At 38.8% G+C, this 18,022-nt stretch overlaps 1 protein-coding gene across 3 annotated transcripts in view; it reads left to right on the top strand.

Annotated features, from left to right (window-relative positions):
• Nucleotides 1–1,348: 1,348 nt before the first annotated feature.
• The window catches only part of HIF1A (hypoxia inducible factor 1 subunit alpha), a 57,962-nt gene continuing 41,288 nt past the window's right edge, over nucleotides 1,349–18,022 (top strand). The window contains exon 1 of one of the 3 annotated variants that reach the window (XM_003924408.4): nucleotides 1,349–1,432. In XM_003924408.4, coding sequence (XP_003924457.1) covers nucleotides 1,398–1,432 — 35 coding nt within the window. In that variant the 5' untranslated portion in view covers nucleotides 1,349–1,397. Of the gene's footprint in view, nucleotides 1,433–3,242; nucleotides 3,581–18,022 lie in introns of those variants that run through there. The other 2 variants (XM_010335137.3, XM_074393153.1) reach the window with 2 other exon arrangements.

Here is an 18,022-nt window from a genome sequence, read left to right as displayed (position 1 = left end):
TATATTTACATCCCAAAGCTAGGTTTTAACAAGAAACTCATAAGGCAAAGGCGAGAAGTAAAATAGTGTCTAGTGGAGATACATTTGCAACCCTCCTTGGTTGAGCTCAAAATATTTTCTTTTTTTCTTTTAAAAGACTGGCAGGCTTGAAGTTTATGCCTCCAAAGACAAAAGTGATTATTTTATTTAGTAGCTTGCAAAGTTGCCAAAGGCCATTTTTTCTACTGAATTTGGTTTATACGCTTATTAAGGTCATTTATACCTATTTGTAACTGCATAACATAGTTTCAGATTTTAAGATTTCCTTGCAACTTCATTTCCCCTGAGGTTTACAACAAGAGAAGTTAGTTTTTATTTGTAATTGCATTTATTCAGGAATTAAACTCCACCACAGAAAAACTTAGTGGACAAGGAGAGTTCTCCTGTGTTCCATGGCAGAGTGCGGTGGGTGACACTGACCCGTGGTTAATAACCTAACAAGGAAAGACCCCGTTGTAACATATCTGAGCAACGAGACCCATGGAAGGGCTTGCTGCCATGAAGCGAAGTCTGCTTTTTAGAACGGGGAATTCAACCGAGTTGGGCGGCAATCCTGCCCAGCACTGCGGCGGAAGAGAGCGGGAGCCTTACATTACTGCACCAAGAGTAGGAAAATATGATGCAGGTTTGGGATCTTCTCAGCAGCGCCTCCCAAAGCCGGCCACCGCCTTCCTTAGGGGAAAGCGCCGAGTCCCCAGACCAGGGCCGAGCCGCGCCCCCAGCTCTTTTCTCTTTCCTCCGCAGCTAAACACAGACGAGCACGTGAGCGGGGCAGCGCGTCCCAGCTGGGCCTCAGCTGACCGCCTCCTGATTGGCTGAGAGCGACGTGGGCTGGGGTGGGGACCGGCCGCCTGCGTCGCTCGCCATTGGCTTTCGGAGAACCCGCCTCCACCTCAGGTGAGGCGGGCCTGCAGGAGCGCGCGCCGGCCCGGGCAGGCGGCGGGCGCGCTCCCGCCCGCTCTCCTCTCCCCGGGCGCCGGAGCGCGCTCCCGCCGACTCTCCCCTCCCCGCGCGCCGAGCGCGCCTCCGCCCTTGCCCGCCCCCTGCCGCCGCTCCGGCTCCTCAGTGCACAGAGCCGCCTCGTCTGAGGGGACGCGAGGATCGCCCTCGCCGTCGCTTCGGCCTCCGCGTCGGGCTGGGCCCTGACAAGCCGCCTGAGGGAAGGCTCGGAGCCGGGCCCGGACCCCGGCGATTGCCGCCCCCTTCTCTTCCTTCTGGTCTCCCGAGCGGTTTCCCGCCTCGCACCTCACCTCTGGACTTGCCTTTCCTCCTCTCTCCGCGTGTGGAGGGAGCCAGCGCTTAGGCCGGAGCGAGCCAGGGGGCTGCCCGCCGCGAAGGCACGCGGGGACCGAGCCACCATGGAGGGCGCCAGCGGCGCGAACGACAAGAAAAAGTAAGCCCATTCCCTCGGCCGCCCGCCGGCCCGCCCTGGGCGCCCGGGCCGGCCTCGGCGTTCGCGGGGTGGGGGGGCCGCCTTTTTGTTTCTGCTGCTTCTCCTCGCCCCTCTCTCTCCCCCAACCTCGCCGGCCGGGCTCCCCCGCTGCCCACGTCGCCATCTTGTCGTGGGGGGTGGGAGGCGCCTCGAAAGTGCTTTCAGGGGCCGGGGTCTGAGCCCCGCTCGCCCTCCCCGCCGGCCGCGGGGGCCTCGCGCCGCCCACCTACCCGCCTCGAAAACCCAGCCTGCTCCGTGGCCCCATCCGGAGGGGACTTTACCCAGCCCGAAAACCCCGAGAAGAGAAACGAGCTGCAGCTCGGTCGCCGCGGTTTGCACCCGGAGCTTCCGCTCCTTCCCGCCCCCATCCTCTCCGGCTCCATTGAAAACTCGGCCCTGGGGCGGACCCTGCACTCTGGTCCTGGCTTCCCCGTGGGCTCCCGGCCCGGAGCTCCGGACCGAAGGGCTCGCGTGGTCGGGTGCGATCTTGTCCTGGGCTCGTCCAGCCGTCGCGGGTGTCTTTGCCTTTGTGCATGAAGGGATTTGCCGCGATGGCCTTAAGATGCGAACTTTTTAGTTTGCACGTGCAGGTTTTGTTTCGTTTTGTTTTAATCGCCTTGAAAAACTTGCCTAGACCGAGAGTCAAAGTAACGGGAACTTAGGGAAATAGCAACATTTTAAAGAGAACTTCAGAAATGGATACTTGTGTTCATATCACCTGTCACGACAACGGAGGTATTATAAATGAATATACGCCTCATTCATTCTTGAAATAGTGAAAATGTAGGGACTGATTAAATGTAGGCAGTTTTAGTGATATTGAAGAAAAAGCATATGATGAGTTAATGAAATGCGGCTCTAAAATGATGCAAAAATTTTGGAATTCTGTCTCATTTTTTTCTGGAATTGAAGTATTTTAAAGGAAAACCTTCAACATATATCTAAAGTAAATAATCACTCGGTTAGAACTGAATCCGAGTTTTAAAAATCACCTTGGAGTCTAAGGGGTACATTAGAGATTTAAAAATTGTGATTTGGACCAGTGGTATTAAGAGCGAACTTCCCCATCCCTCATAGCGCGCGCACACACACACACACACACACACAATTTTGTCCACTTTGGTATTTAAACTTTTAAGGAAATCATTTTAAGGAATTGAAGATTTCGAGTAAGAGTTTTGGTTAGTAGACTGGCTTTGCTGGTAAATCCTTCCACTCTTCTGGGAGAGAGATTAATTTCCCTAATCAGTATCAGCAGAAGATAAACTTGTTTATATTCTTGCTGTTTTGTAGATCCCTTCTCCTGGTCCCTCTTCAGTAGAATGTTAAAGTTTCAGTTTGCATACCCCAGAGAAGGCACTTATAAAATTCAAAAAGTGAGCAAACAGGTCTAGATTAATTTCAAGAGTTACCAGGAATTGATTGCAGTTTATTTTGCGGAGGTGATTACAGTGCTTTTGATGAAATGATGAAGCTGCTATATTGTAAACCTAAGGCAGATTATCTCTCTATAGTGCCAGTTTTCTGTCCTTATTATATATTGAACCATACTTAATACAATGCATTAAATTGTGCACCAATCACTTCCTTTTTATAAACAGTATCGAACTCATTTCTTTGCCATTCATCAGTTCAGAATATCAGAAGCAGCTTTGAAATGAGTGAATAAATAAATTAGCTACTGTTCATCAGCCCCAATTCTAAATGAGTTCTTAGATTTTCTTCAGCCCATCTGTTACTTCCAAAATGTTCTCATTTGAAAAGTTAGAACCTTGGATTGGATGGACTCACATTTCTTAATATAGAAGTTCTTGATTTAACTGAGAAATTAAGTTAAACACTTAATAAGTGGTGGTTACTCGGCATTTTTAGATGCTGTTTATAATAGTTGATCTTTTCTAACTAATTTACAGTTTTTTGAAAGATAACAGGTTGAAGGGGTGGGGATTTTCTTCATGCAGGTTTTTGTTGTTGTTGTTATTGTTGTTGTTGTTTTTCATTTGAAATGAGCTCCCAATGTTGGAGTTTGGGAAACAAATTTGTCTTTTTAAGAGAAGGTCTAGAAAACTCAAAACCTGGAGAACTTGAAGAAATCAGAATAGAAAATGGGTATGGTTATAATATTACAGATTTAACATAGGACGTTTCATGTGAGTTCCTTGTTATAGGGGCTGGACTTTAATAGCACGTGTATTTTGATTTTTAGATTTGTAAAGGAATGTCAAGAAAGTAATGATTCTGTTTCAGGCTTCAGGCCAGACCCCTTCCAAGTTTTCTGAAACAAGTAGTTACTGAATCATTAAAGTAAAATTTCTGAGAATAGATATTCCTTAATTTCCTTCTTTAATTTTGGCCATTAAAAGTCAAGAGGCTCTTTCATTAGCAAACTTTTCTCCTTAAAATTCTATTTTGATTTTCCTTCTGTTTGAGGAAGCAGCATATAATGGTTAAGAACATAGGATCTGGAGTCAGATACCTAAGTTAAGGGTCCCAGCCCTAAACTAGTGAGCTTGAGCAAGTTACTGAATGCCTCTGAGCTGTTTTCCTCCTTTTGAAATGATAGGAATAGCAGCCATCTGAGCAGTTACTGTAAAGATTAAATGAGATAATGCATATAAAGCGGTTAGTTGCCTGGAATAGGAGTCTTGGTGACACTGTGTACTTGAAAATAAGATTGTTACCTGTTAAAATTGTGGTTTAAACTTCCACAACTCTTAGAACTCTTTTTTGCTAGTCCTTCCAGCTATTTCCTTTAGTTTCTTTTCTGTGTCTTCATGCATCTTTTCTATCTTCTGAAATTGAAAAGACTAACATTGGTTCCAGAGCTTTAAAGGACCTTTTCCCTGCTAAAATGGGCAAAAGAGTACATCCTTGGGTTATGTTGGCATCTAGCATCAGTTATTTTTCTTGAGCATCTGATCTACTCTGTATTCTAGGCCTCCTGTTTCAGAATTCCTTACCCCTGCGTTTTCTCCCCAAATAGAATACTTTGAATTTACTCTGGACTCTAAGAGTCAAACATACACAGTATTCTAGTCTTACTGTTCATTTAAGCAAGATTAAGTGCAAGACACTGCACTTAAAACATTTTTTGTCTTGATGCCAAAGTTTGGACTATTTTATAAAAATTAACCTTTGTAAGATAATGAGTTGATAAAATATTCTCAGTAAAGCCCCTATATGATAGAAAAACTGCCTTTGAGTTTCTCCAGAGTTAGGTTCCATCCGAAGGCAAGGCCTCAAGGTTGTCTTACTGGTCTGAGTTTTGTGGTTCAATTTGTAGGAAGTCTATATTAGTGCGCTCTTCCACACTTACATATTTACTGAGCTATCAAGTTATTTTAGACCTAGAACGTATTGGAGTTCATTCCTATGGTCCACTGCAGAGCACCTTGTGCAGTTTGGAGAATATTAGCCTTTCTACCTGTTAACTTCCATTGTCTTTCCTTTTAACACATTGTCTTTCCTTTTAACGCGTTGTCTAGGGCTCTAATTGTGTCTGGGCTCAGGGTTTAGAGTTTGTCGCTGCATTCTATTGTATGTCAAGAGTGGTGTATAGAAAGCTGAGGGGGATTAGTCTTTGGACTGATTGTATTTTTCCTGAAGAACTCAAAATAGTTTATGATGTTTGGTGGTGAAATTAAAAATTGTTGTGCATAGATGTTAAAGATTGGGTTAAATTACTGTGTGTTCATAGATGCCTTCTCTTAATATAATTTTTTAAAATTTAGATACTTGCAGTACAGTATCCCTTTATCTAACATAAGTTCGTTTCCTAACCAGGAGAAAATAATCTAAATTTAAATGTGTGGCTGGATGAGTTTCCAATCAAGAATTCATTCTTTAAACTTTGTGACTAGTTATCCAGTGGGTGGATTTTACCCAGTGTGTGTATGTGGTGTTTTCTGCTTAACTCTGAAAGGTTAGGAAGAGAATTTGAAAGTAAGACAAGCCAACCTTCTTGTTGCTCAGTATTTTTGGTAAAAATATGGTGAGAATGTTTAAATGAACCATAGGCTTTGGAATTTTAAAAATAATTATATCTCTTGGTCTCTTGACACATCAAGAATTAACTATTTTGTATATGCATTGAGTATTCATGTTTATGCTTTCTGCAGTAGAAATTTATAAACCTGTATCTACTTGCCAGACATGATCCCCTTAGAGAAACCTAGTATCTAAAACCTGAATTTATAAAACAAAATTAAACATTCTTATTTCATAAAAACAAAAATTGTGATTACCTCACGGCTTTTTTTAATAGCTTTTTTTTTTTTTTTAAATTGTAGTTTTAAAACATTAACATAAAATTTACCATCTTAACCATTTTTAAATGTACCATTCAGTAGTGTTAAGTATATTTGCATTGTACGACTAACCTCCAGAACTTTTTCATCTTGCAAAGCTGAAACCATACCCATTAAACAACTGCCAATTTCCCCCTCTCCTCAGCCTCTGGCAACCAGCATTCTACTTTGTTTCTGCAAATTTAGCTAATCTACATACCTCATATAAATAGAATCATAGGGTTTTAATATTTTTGTGACGGGCTTATTTCACTTAGAGCAGGCGTCCCCCAAACTGCATGCGCCCCACTGAGGTCGTTTATCTGCCCCCCACAGCTCACCCCCGCCCCGCTGCACTTCAGGAAGGGGCACCTCTTTCATTGGTGGTCAGTGAGAGGAGCACAGTATGTGGCGGCCCTCCAACAGTCTGAAGGACAGTGAACTGGCCCCCTGTGTAAAAAGTTTGGGGACGCCTGACTTAGTGTAATGTCCTCAGGGTTCATCCGTGTTGTAACATTTGTCAGAATTTCCTTCCTTTTTGAGTCTGAGTCTGAGCAATATTCCATTATATGTATATACCATATTTTTCTCCATTCCTCTATCGGTGGACACACTTGGGTTGATTTCACATCTTGGTTATTGTGCTGCTATGAACATGGGTCTGCAAATCTCTTTGAAGCTTTCACTTCTTCTGGATATATATCCAGAAGAGGAATGCTGGATCATATGGTAACCCTTTTTAATTTTCAAGGAACCACCATATTGTTTTCTACAGTAGTTGTACCAGTTTGCATTCCCACCAACAGTGCACAAGGGTTCCTATTTCTCCACATCCTTCTAAACACTTCTCTTTCTCTTTCTCTCTGTAATAGCCATCTAATATGTTGAGGTGATTGTCTTTAATGGCTTGTTTGTGGATAATTAACCAACTGAAAGCTAACTTTAGTTTGCCAGTGGAAGCTTTAACAGAAAGGAGATTAAGTACCTCTAAAATGGGAATTAAGTTTTTCTAGTTACTTAGATTTGGTCTGCCAGTACTTTTTCACAGAAATACTTTTTGGGTAAAATAGTGTACACCTGTTCGATTGTTGATAAAGCCAATTAATTAGGAAATTTGTTCTCAGATTCAAAACAATAATGGAAATAATGTATTTTTATTAAAAACTGTTTGCAAGATGTTAGCTTTCAGCTGTTCTGGTGATCTCAATTGTCAGTTATGAGTGTTTCTTTATTTTAAAATTTCACTTGGTTACAGTTTTAGCCATGAAGATTATTTCAATGTATGATTTTGAAAATTTATTGTCTTGCAAATGGGAAAATGTAGTGATGGAACATAGCTTACTGTAGTTCTTTACTTGATTGAAAAGTCATTATATATTTAGGCAAATTAATTTGAAAGTGTCTAGTATTTAATATTGCAATTTTCACTCCTTAAGGACAAGTCCCTTGTGTTTCCCCCCACCCTCCTTTTTTTTTTCCCCCAAGTAGTTTGGGAGGATTTATTTTTCCAACTGAAAAATACTGTGGTTAAAAGTAAGCATAAGGTTTAAAGGGGAAAGTTGAAGTCTTTGAAGGTTTGGATATGTTTCTGTTCTTATGAGTCTTGTAAATTCAGATGCTAAGCCAATTTCTTTAAAATAATTCCTACTATCCCCCTTTGCATTATAAAACTAGATATGTTTCAATGGACAAAATCTCAAATAGACTGAATTTGAAATCGGTGGGCTGGGCATGGTGGATCAACTAAGATCAGGAGTTTGAGACCAGCCTGGCCAACATGGTGGAACCCCCATCTCTACTAGAAATACAAAAAAAAATTAGCCAGGGCATGGGTGGCAGGTGCCTGTAATCCTAGCTACTTGGGAGACTGAGGCAGGAGAATTGCTTGAACCCGGGAGGCATAGGTTGCAGTGAACCAAGATCACACCATTGCACTCCAGCCTGGGCAAAAGAGCAAGACTCTGTTTCAAAACAGTAAAAACAGAAATTTGTGGTATGAATACTGGTACATGCTGTACACAGTAAGCTCTTAATAAGTATTTGAATTAACAAATGAAACAATGAATAATTGAACAAAGAGAATGCAGAAAAACATTGTAAGTTTTTAAAAGGTTTCTTTAGAAGTTATCATTGTCCACTCTACTTTTGTGTCCTACTTTTCATAGGGATTTTTCTTAAACTTGGGAATTTCTTATTCTACACTAGAACTTTCAGGCGTGGTAGCTCATGCCTGTAATTCCAGCACTTTGGGAGGCCAAGGTGGGCAGATCACCTGAGATCAGAGCATTTGAGACCAACCTGGCCAACATAGAGAAACCCATCTCTACTAAAAATTCAAAGATTAGCTGGGCGTGGTGGCAGGCATCTGTAATCCCAGCTACTCAGGAGGCTGAGGCAGGAGAATGACTTGAACCCGGGAGACGGAGATTGCATTGAACAAGATCACGCCATTGCACTCCAGCCTGGGCTACAAGAGTGAAACTCCATCTCAAAAAAAAAAAAAAAGAACTTCTTGAATCTTGAATTTTAATTTTTAGTACCTTTTTTTATATTTACAGTATCTGTTAGAAGCAGGCTTGAAAACATATTTTGTTAATAAACACAGCTATGTAACCAATGACTCTACCTTGAAAGTAACTCAGTGTCCTATATTTCAAGGTATGTAAAAAGTTAGTGCCTTTTAATTCTATATATTCGGCACACTGAGTACAAAAAGTTTACTAAGAGAGACATCTGTGTATGGCTGTAGAAAATCAGCTAGGTAAATGTGTGGAAAGTATTTTTTTCCTTGTTTCATCTTTAGCAAACATTTATTGTGTGTGTGTGTGTGTTTGTGTGTGTGTGAGTATCATAGTGGTTAAGAGAACACTTTCTGGAACCTGAATGCCAGAAATTCCACTGCGTACCATGGGGTAAAATACTTAACTTTTCTGTGCCTTGGTTTTCTGTGTTGTAAAGATAAAGAGAGAGCGAGAAAGGAGTGGGGGGAGAGAGAGTGAGTGTCACTTAACAGTGTATCACACATAAACACAATATAAATGATAGCTGTTGTGCAGGTACTTGGTGCTAGGGCTATAACAATGACTAAGATAGAAACAGCCTTCAAAAAATTAATAATCTAGTGGAAGAGTGAGCCATGGGACAGACAAATTTAAATATAATTTTAGTGTTACAGACTATAAATTAAACTATTGTGGCCTATTTACAACCTTACAGAAGGTATTCCATAAAGGTATTGTGGTAAAATAAAGATGCTGCAGAATTTCTCAGGTACTTTAGATACACTTCAGATCTGTCCTTTAGGTTTCTTATGGACTGACTGCACTCCAGCCCTTCTAAGAGCATGTGATCTGTGTTTGTAATGTCTATAACAATGAGTTTAAGATTGCCTTACTAAGAAATATTTTTTTGAAAAAAAGTGCAAATAATACATATATCTGTTCTCACTATAAAAACTGTTAAACTAGGGCCGGGCGCGGTGGCTCAAGCCTGTAATCCCAGCACTTTGGGAGGCCGAGGCAGGTGGATCACGAGGTCAAGAGATCGAGACCAACCTGGTCAACATGGTGAAACCCCGTCTCTACTAAAAATACAAAAAATCAGCTGGGCACGGTGGCGCGTGCCTGTAGTCCCAGCTACTCAGGAGGCTGAGGCAGGAGAATTGCCTGAACCCGGGAGGCGGAGGTTGCGGTGAGCCGAGATCGCGCCATTGCACTCCAGCCTGGGTAACAAGAGGGAAACTCCGTCTCAAAAAAAAAAAAACTGTTAAACTATAGGTAAGTATAGAGAAGAAACTCCATCCCCTTCACCACTACCAGCTTGTTCAAGAAATCACTCTAATTTAGTGTCTGTCATAGACCCTTTTCTCTGTATTTGCAAATTAAGTACATATTCTGCCTGATTCTGAGTGTTTTATTTACATTACTTAATTTTATCTTTTTTTCTTTAACATTATATCTTGGTTATCTTTCTTTGCTGGTACAAGAGGTACTTCATTCTCTTTACAACATACTCTTTAGCATGGATGTACAGTTATTTATTCCCAACTGAGACATTTAGGATGTTTCTAATATATTGCTGTTATCAACAAGGCACGATGAATGTCCCTGAATATATAAATATAAGTTTAAACTATTCAAAATCTTAACAATACTTAACTAGTTAGGAAAATACAAAAAGCATGCAGAAAAAATGTGCTCATAATTCTACCATTTAGAGGTAACCAGTGTTAATATTTTAATGTATTTCTTCCATATATTTTCATATGTGCACATGCGTCTGTTTTCTTTAGCTAAAATTATGCTGCTTGGCATACTTTAATATCCTGCTTTTTCACTTACTATGAGCATTTCCTACCTCTACATGTTTTCGAGTAGTATTTTAATTACATACTAGTACCTTATATAGTTGTTATAGAGGTAGTATTTCTCATGGTTAAAAACACTAAAGTTAGTAGACTGCCTAGATTTGAATCTCAATTATGTTACTATCTAGTGTGACCTAACTTCTCTGTGTTTTAGTTTTCTTGTCTTATAACTGCCTCATAAATATGTGTAAAGCACTTAGAACAGTGTCTAGCAAATATATATATAAAAGTGTTTGATATTGTCATCTTTGATATTTAGTTTCCTTGTGTTACACAATTCTGTTTCTAAATTTTTCTGCTGTACGCTATGTAAAGTTCTTAGTTCATAGTTAGGAATGCAAAGGCTAAATATTATGGTTCTTGATATATAGTTTAATTTTGATGACTTCTTAGTGGTTTCATTTACTTTTAGAGGGCATTTAATTGTGAATATTAGTTTACTATAGGATACCAAGGCTTAGGCTTAATATAAATATGAGAAATTTGGCATATAAAACTATTATAAGAAATACTGAATAGAGGCTAACATCATCAGCATTATTTTGAAGCTTATACAGCCTTTAAACATTTTCGTTTAACAATCATTCTTACATCTAAGGACCATTATTAATATTCAGTGTATAGATCACTGATTTTCCCCCTTCTTCTTGAAATAAATAACATGCAATTTTGAGAATATCTTTTTGAAGAATATGTGAATGCTTTAAGTATTGGAAATGAATCATTTGATATCTAACACAAAATTAGGATTCCTCCTAATTTTGAGCTTCCAAGTCTTAAAATTTGTTTAGTGTTGAAGTTATAATTGGAAGCATAATTGATGATCTTTAGCTAGAGATCAAATTCATTACTAACAATGTAAATTACCATTGGTAAAGATGGCCCTAGATGGTAGTAAGCTTAGAAATCCCTGGAGTCTATTAAAAAGTTTCTTAAGTATATATCATAACTTAAACTGTTTTGAATGCCATGAAGACTACATAGTACTGCTTGAAAACATGAGATACGTATTTTCAGACCCATTTAATAGGTATCTGAAGTTTGGAAATAAGGAAAAGTGTCGGAAACAACTGCTGAAATGATGTGTCCTTCTGCTTTGATTATGTTATCTCCATGCAAATCATGAGCTGAACTCTATGTCCAGGGTAGAACATACTGCAGGATCTTTATATCAGACCAGCTCCGAGTTTCTCATAACTTTTGTGTCGTCTTGCCCAGGCTGACGTACCTATTTCTTTTAACCATTTCACTCCTATATCTCAGCCTTTTCTTGTTTCCCCTTAAATTTTCTTTGTGTTTCACTTCACCTGTATTATCCTTTCATTCTCTCCCTTAGTTTAAAAAATTAAAAAGAATTTTTTAATTCTTTAGTTGTCTCTCTCTCTCTCTCTGAGATTCATTGATTGGTAAGAAAAAAGTTATAGAATCTTCTTTGACATTTTTTGATACAGATATTTAAATTCTATTACTTTTACAGTAAGGTTGGAGCTTGATTATTCTCTTTGCTTTATGATAGAATGACATTTAAATAGGAGTTCCCTGAGTGTGTTTACAGTCATTTGATTTGGCTTAACTATTTTAATGTTTAATGATATTTAAACATTTTCAAGGAAAAAATTTAAAAACTACACAGGTGCACAAAGAAATAAAACTCACCTGCTATTTCACTACCTAGAGATCACTGTCTACTATTTCTTTCTCATTTCTGTGTTACATATGTATGTTAATAAATGTAGAATTAGGGAATGAGTACTGTTTTTAACCTACTTTTTAAAAATTTACATTTTTTTCCCCATCTGAATAGTGGGGGATGGAGTCTTAGAATTTTGTAGGATTGTGGTGATGGTTACATTAGATAATATTAGTGTTGCGTACTTAACATAGTATATGGCTCTTAATACTCTCTAGATTTTGGACATAGTCTATTTTACCATTATTACCTTTTTATTAAACCTGTTATCCAAAAAGGATATGATGAACACGTTCATCAGAAAATTTGTAAGACTATTTTATTACACTGTTTTTCTCAGATTTTTGCAATTCTTTGAGGAAATAAATAATAGGATGAAGGAAATTATTTACATTGGATTGTTGTAAGGGTTAACTAGAAATGTTTACCACATTGTAGTAAACATTTAAGTATTATTAGATTGGCATTATATATTTTACAATATTTTTAAAGGCTGAATGGTATTGCATTAAAGGTCCCGTCATTCCCCTATTTGGAACACTTAGATTGAATCTAATGTTTTTCTATTATAAATAGTGCTATGATTAATAGCCTTTATTTATGGTTCTTTTTTCAATTACTTTTTTATAAATAGAGATTGGGGTTTTGTATGTTGCCCAGGCTGGTCTCAGACTCTTGGGCTGAAGTGATTCTCCTGCTTTGGCCTCCCAAAGTGCTGGGATTACAGGTGTGAGCCACACTACCTGGCCCATGGTTCTTTTTGCTGTTGCTTTGAGACGGAGTCTCTGTTGCCCAGGCTGGAATGCAGTGTTACAGTCTCTGCTCATTGCAAACTCCACCTCCTGGGTTCAAGCGATTCTCCCACCTCAGCCTCCCACCCCCATGGTTCTTTCTTAATAATAATTTTAAAGTAGAATTACAGGGTCAAAAAAAGTGACCATTTAAAGCAGGCGTCCCCAAACTACGGCCCGTGGGCCGCATGCGGCCCCCTGGAGCCATTTATCCGGCCCCCTGCCGCAGTTCAGGAAGGGGCACCTCTTTCATTGGTGGTCAGTGAGAGGAGCACAGTATGTGGCGGCCCTCCAACGGTCTGAGGGACAGTGAACTGGCCACCTGTGTAAAAAGTCTGGGGACGCCTGATTTAAAGCTTTCAATACAATTGCCTGTTTTTCCTACAGAAAGTTTGACCTAGTTGTATGTTAGAGTATAATTTTCTTGAACTTCATTATCATTAAAGTTTTAAATTTGAAGCACTGGCAATTTGAGAAGTACATTAGGATTCTTTTTATTGCAAGTAACAAAATATAACTCAAGCTAGTTTAAGAGGGGAAAATGCAGTTATTGGCTAACACAATCTAGCTTTAGTTTAAAAGACAAATCTAGAGTCTCAAATGATCTCAGAGTGTCTGGGTGCTCACGCCTATAATCCCAGCACCGTGGGAGGCCAAGGTGGCGGATCACGAGGTCAGGACCTAACATGGTAAAACCCTGTCTCTATTAAAAATATAAAAATTAGCTGGACATGGTGGTACGTGCCTGTAATCCCAGCTACTCAGGAGGCTGAGACAGGAGAATTGCTTGAACCTGGGAGGCGGAGGTTGCAGTGAGCTGAGATCATGCCACTGCACTCAAAAAAAAAAAAAAAAAAAAAAAATTATCTCAGAGTATAATCCCTGATTTTTGTCTTGAATATTACTTGGCTTGTATTCCTTTGCTCTTTGCATGCTGGCCTTATTCTGCCACTGACAGGCTGTCTGTATGGTATGAAAGAGGATAGCTAGCATCCCCATACCTGCATCCATACAATTTGTAATTTTAAAAAATGTAAAGAAACTCCCTCTCTCTTCTATTGTTTATATATTAGTCTTCTGGAAGAATGTCAGTTTGCCCTACTTGGACTATTCATTATTAGCCATGTGAATGGAGTTCCCTGATTACATGAGTCAGATATTGTTCTACTGTAGTGTATTTGATTGTCTTCTTGTAAATTATCATCATCTTATTATACACAGGACTCTTGATAGTGCTACCATTGTAATTAATGATCAATGAGTTTGGTTGCACGTCATTTGAATTTATATTCTATAGTTTTCTACCAAGTGTAGAAAACTGTTCTTGTCATGACTTTTGAGAAGCTGAGTATTTCTTCTATGGGTTAGGGTTTTCATCTTATCTTAAGAAAAAGGTGATCTTGTTTAAGATCACACAGCTGGGATTACTAGTACAGCTGTGTGATCTTACACAAGTTGCTCTATTGGGATAAGAATAATTACCTTATAGGATTTATGAGAATGAAATGATACATCAACTCATGTGAAACACTCAGAACAGCTCTTGGCACAAAGTAAGGGCTTAATTAAGTAGAAGCTATCCCTGTATTCATAATATTTTATTTGTTACGCTGTTTTCAAAATTGTTTAGAATTACTCAAGCCTTCTTTGGGATAATCTAACGAAGGCTGTTTGCCACCAGTGAATAAATAGTAGTGGTAGAATAGTTACTGAGGCCGTTCCTTTACTTTTTTTTTTTTTTTTTTTTTTTTTTTTGTGAAAATCTAGCCTTTGCAGACTAAAATACTGGTTTATGTATAGGCATGTTTTGGGTTTTTTTGTTTGTTTGTTTTGAGAGAGTCTCATTCAGTAGCGTGATCTCAGCTCACTGTAACCTCTGCCTCCTGGGTTCAAGCGATTCTCCTACCTTAGCTTCTTGAGTAGCTAGGACTGCAGGTGTGTACCACCACACCCAGCAAATTTTTGTATTTTTTTGTAGAGACATGGTTTCACCATGTTGGCCAGGATGATCTCGATCTCTTGACCTTGTGATCTGCTTGTCTTGGCCTCCCAAAGTGCTGGTATTATAGGCGTCAGCCACCATGCACCACCGTTATTTTAAAATAATTTTCTGTAGTTGTAATACTAAAGGAAGAAAAACATTCTCAAAGCTATTTATTTGGGATGTTAAAGGAGGGGAAATTAAGAAAGACTACATTTCCATGTTCTTTGTGTCCAGAATCTCATTAAATGTTTTTTAACTTGTTAGAAGAGGAAAGTTGGAAATTACCTGCCTTTGTAGCTAACTAATAGTTGAAATATTTGAATGGTTATAGTGTCAAACAAATAGTCATAGCCTTCACTGTGAATGGAGGAAGGGATATTTTCTTGGATAATTTAAGTTGACTTATTTCAATGGTTCAAAAAATTTCTTCAGTTCTTAACCATGACTCAGGCACCTATTATACTACATCCTATAACAGATTATTGTGCATTCATTTATTCAACAGATATTTGTGCAGCCAATTTTTGAGTACAGCTTTGAGTTGCTTATGGCTCCGGCCACAGTTAAACATTCAATTTTTGATGTTCATTTATTCATTCATAGCATATTACATTTTTAAAGTTTTAGTTCAATGCACTTTAAAGTTTGAGGTTCTTGCAAAGTACTGACTCTTGAAGTTTTGTTGTTTAATATCAACCACCACTGGAGCATTGGCCAGTCTGCTTTTAGAATTTTCATAGACACACACACACAGATTCTCACGAGACAATCTACTCAATTTCTTTTTTACCCCTGTGGTTCTTAACACAGGATTAATGTTCAGATCTCTTTTGGAGCAAAATAATCAAACTTTTGAGATGTACCCAGTGACCTCATGCTGACTATATACTGCATTAAAAAAAAGTAACCCTGTTCCTTATAGTGGTCATTTGGTAACAGTTTGATCATAAACAAATGAAGCCTCAAACACAGAAGGCTTGAAGCAAGTATACATAACTGTGGAAAGATCATTTCGATGATCTAGAATATGCCTTTTTTTATATTACCACCAAAATGAAAACACAGTTTTAAATTTTTTATAGAATGTAGCTTCAGCACTGCTTTAGCTGTATTAAACAAACCACTGCTCTGTTTTAATTACTATTAATTACTCTCTCTCTCTTTTTTTTTTTCTAAGACAGAGTCTCGCTCTGTTGCCCAGGCTGGAGTGCAGTGGCGCGATCTCAGCTCACTGCAACCTCCACCTCCCAAGTTCAAGCATTTATCTGCCTCAGCCTCCTGAGTAGCTGGGATTACAGCACCCATCACCATGCCCAGCTAATTTTTGTATTTTTAGTAGAGACGGGGTTTCTTTGGCCAGGCTGGTCTTGAACTCCTGACCTTGTGATCCATCTGCCTCAGCCTCCTGAAGTGCTGGGATTACAGGCGTGAGCCACTGCATCTGGCCTGTTACTCCCTTGAGTTGCATAAGTTACCAGATCTGCCTTTTGTGTGACATCTTTTTCAAATTAACTGAGGGTAGCTATCATGTTTCTTCCTTCTGTTCTTAAAAAACAGTCCCAAATTTCTTGAATCTTTTAATTAAAAATTATATATTGAGCATCTGATTTGTGGAAAGGCATAGGCCATATTAAAAATAGGGCTTCATATTAAAATTGGGAAAAGGGTGGAGATTCTCAAGGGGAATCCAAGATCTGCCACACACTAATAGTGTTGTTACCTAACCCTTTCTAAAAGCAAAGAAACAGGATCAGAAGGTCACTTGAGAAAATTTGTTTGGTTATATTGGATAGGATGGATTAGTATAGTTGGAAAACAGAGACTCCTGCTTTAGGAGAGCTGCTCCTTTGTCATCGTTTCCAGAGTCTTCATCACGGTCAAGGTTTAGAGCTAAATATTAAATAGAAGAAGTCTTTAGGGTATGCTTTCTATTGTATACCCTTATATAATACATTTTTTCCTGTTACATAAGTACTTTATTATTATAATTTATCCATCTTCTATTATTTTTAAGCAAATAATTATTTCAAGGACTCATTCTTCTGAATACACACAAAGTTTAGGGTCATCGACCTTCTTAGGTTCTAGTCTTAGATCTGTTACCATCTGAGAGCATATGAATAAGGGAAACAGAAAAGGATTTACACCTGAGATGGAAGCAATGCAAAACAAAAAGAGTGATAGAGTAGGTAATTTAGGGAAAGCCAGTGATACACAGCTCTTAACCATGAACAGTGATTCTTAACTCTTGAATGTGGCATTCACGAAGGTATTAATAGGTGACTTTAAAAAACATTTCAGAGAACTGAAAAAAAATTCAGTTATCACATTTTTCATTAGGTCATCTTTGAACCCTACACACACGTTTAAGGTGAAGTTATCGGGTGTTTTATTAACCACGCACTTGTTCTTGCTGGCTTATCATTGAGTTTTACTGCTAACTTCCTGTTCTTAGCAGTTGTACCTCGCTTTACATAGTATTGCCAAACCCACTGTATTCAGTGTTTTGCCTGACAAACACAGTTATAGCTAAAAGTAAATTTTTCTCATTTTTCAAAATTTGCTGGCCTACTTGTTAAGCTTTTGCTTTAAGACCTGCTAATGTTTCCCAAATTTCTGTGGTTTAATCACCTTAGTGTTTAGTTGCTCTATGGATTCCCAGGGACTCCCTCCCCAGAGATTCTGATTTGGTAATTTTGGGATGGAACTCAGGGGTCTGTAAATTTTACAAGCACTTACAGGTGAAACATAGACTTTAAACAGCTAAGAGTGCTCATCAGAATTATGTTGAGATTGCTTTTTAAACAGACAAGCCAAGCCTATAATTTTAATTTCCAGTGTTGGGATTTGGCCTTGTATATCTTGGGTGGGGTGGCGGGGACAGTTCTGTTGATGATTGTGATACACCACAGGTCAACCATTGAATAGTCTGGTCAGTGTAGTTAGTGTATTTCATAATTACTAGGTTCTAAGTATGTGGTAGTATTAATGTCTTAGAAGTTGGATATATTTCCTGTATTTGTAAAGCATTTAGTTAGGTTTTTTAAAAGAGAAAAGTATATAACAAACTAGTTTTGAGTGTTGCTCTTTTACTTCTTTAGGCATTTTTGAAGAACGTGTAAGTATTTTCTTAGAGAAAAAGGGGCTCAGAGTGGTCCCCAGATCATCATCATCAGTAACACCTACTAACTAGTTAGAAATGCAGATTCTCAGGCTCCATTCAGACTTCTTGAATCAGAAACTCTGTAAGGCTCAGCATTCTGTGTTTTGAGAATTCCTCCAGGGGACTGTGATGCAAACTGATGTTTGAGAACCTTCATCTTAGAGTAAAATCTTTACATACACCTTTTTGTTGTTTCATTTATCTAGCACAATACCTTATATATAATCAGGGCTAAACGATTTGTTGAGAGGATCAACACCAATTCTGGATC

The sequence above is a fragment of the Saimiri boliviensis genome, chromosome 2 (genome assembly GCF_048565385.1).
Source record: "Saimiri boliviensis isolate mSaiBol1 chromosome 2, mSaiBol1.pri, whole genome shotgun sequence".
In the NCBI taxonomy this organism is placed as follows: Eukaryota; Metazoa; Chordata; class Mammalia; order Primates; family Cebidae; genus Saimiri; species Saimiri boliviensis.
This window is presented reverse-complemented; position numbering and strand designations above follow the sequence as displayed.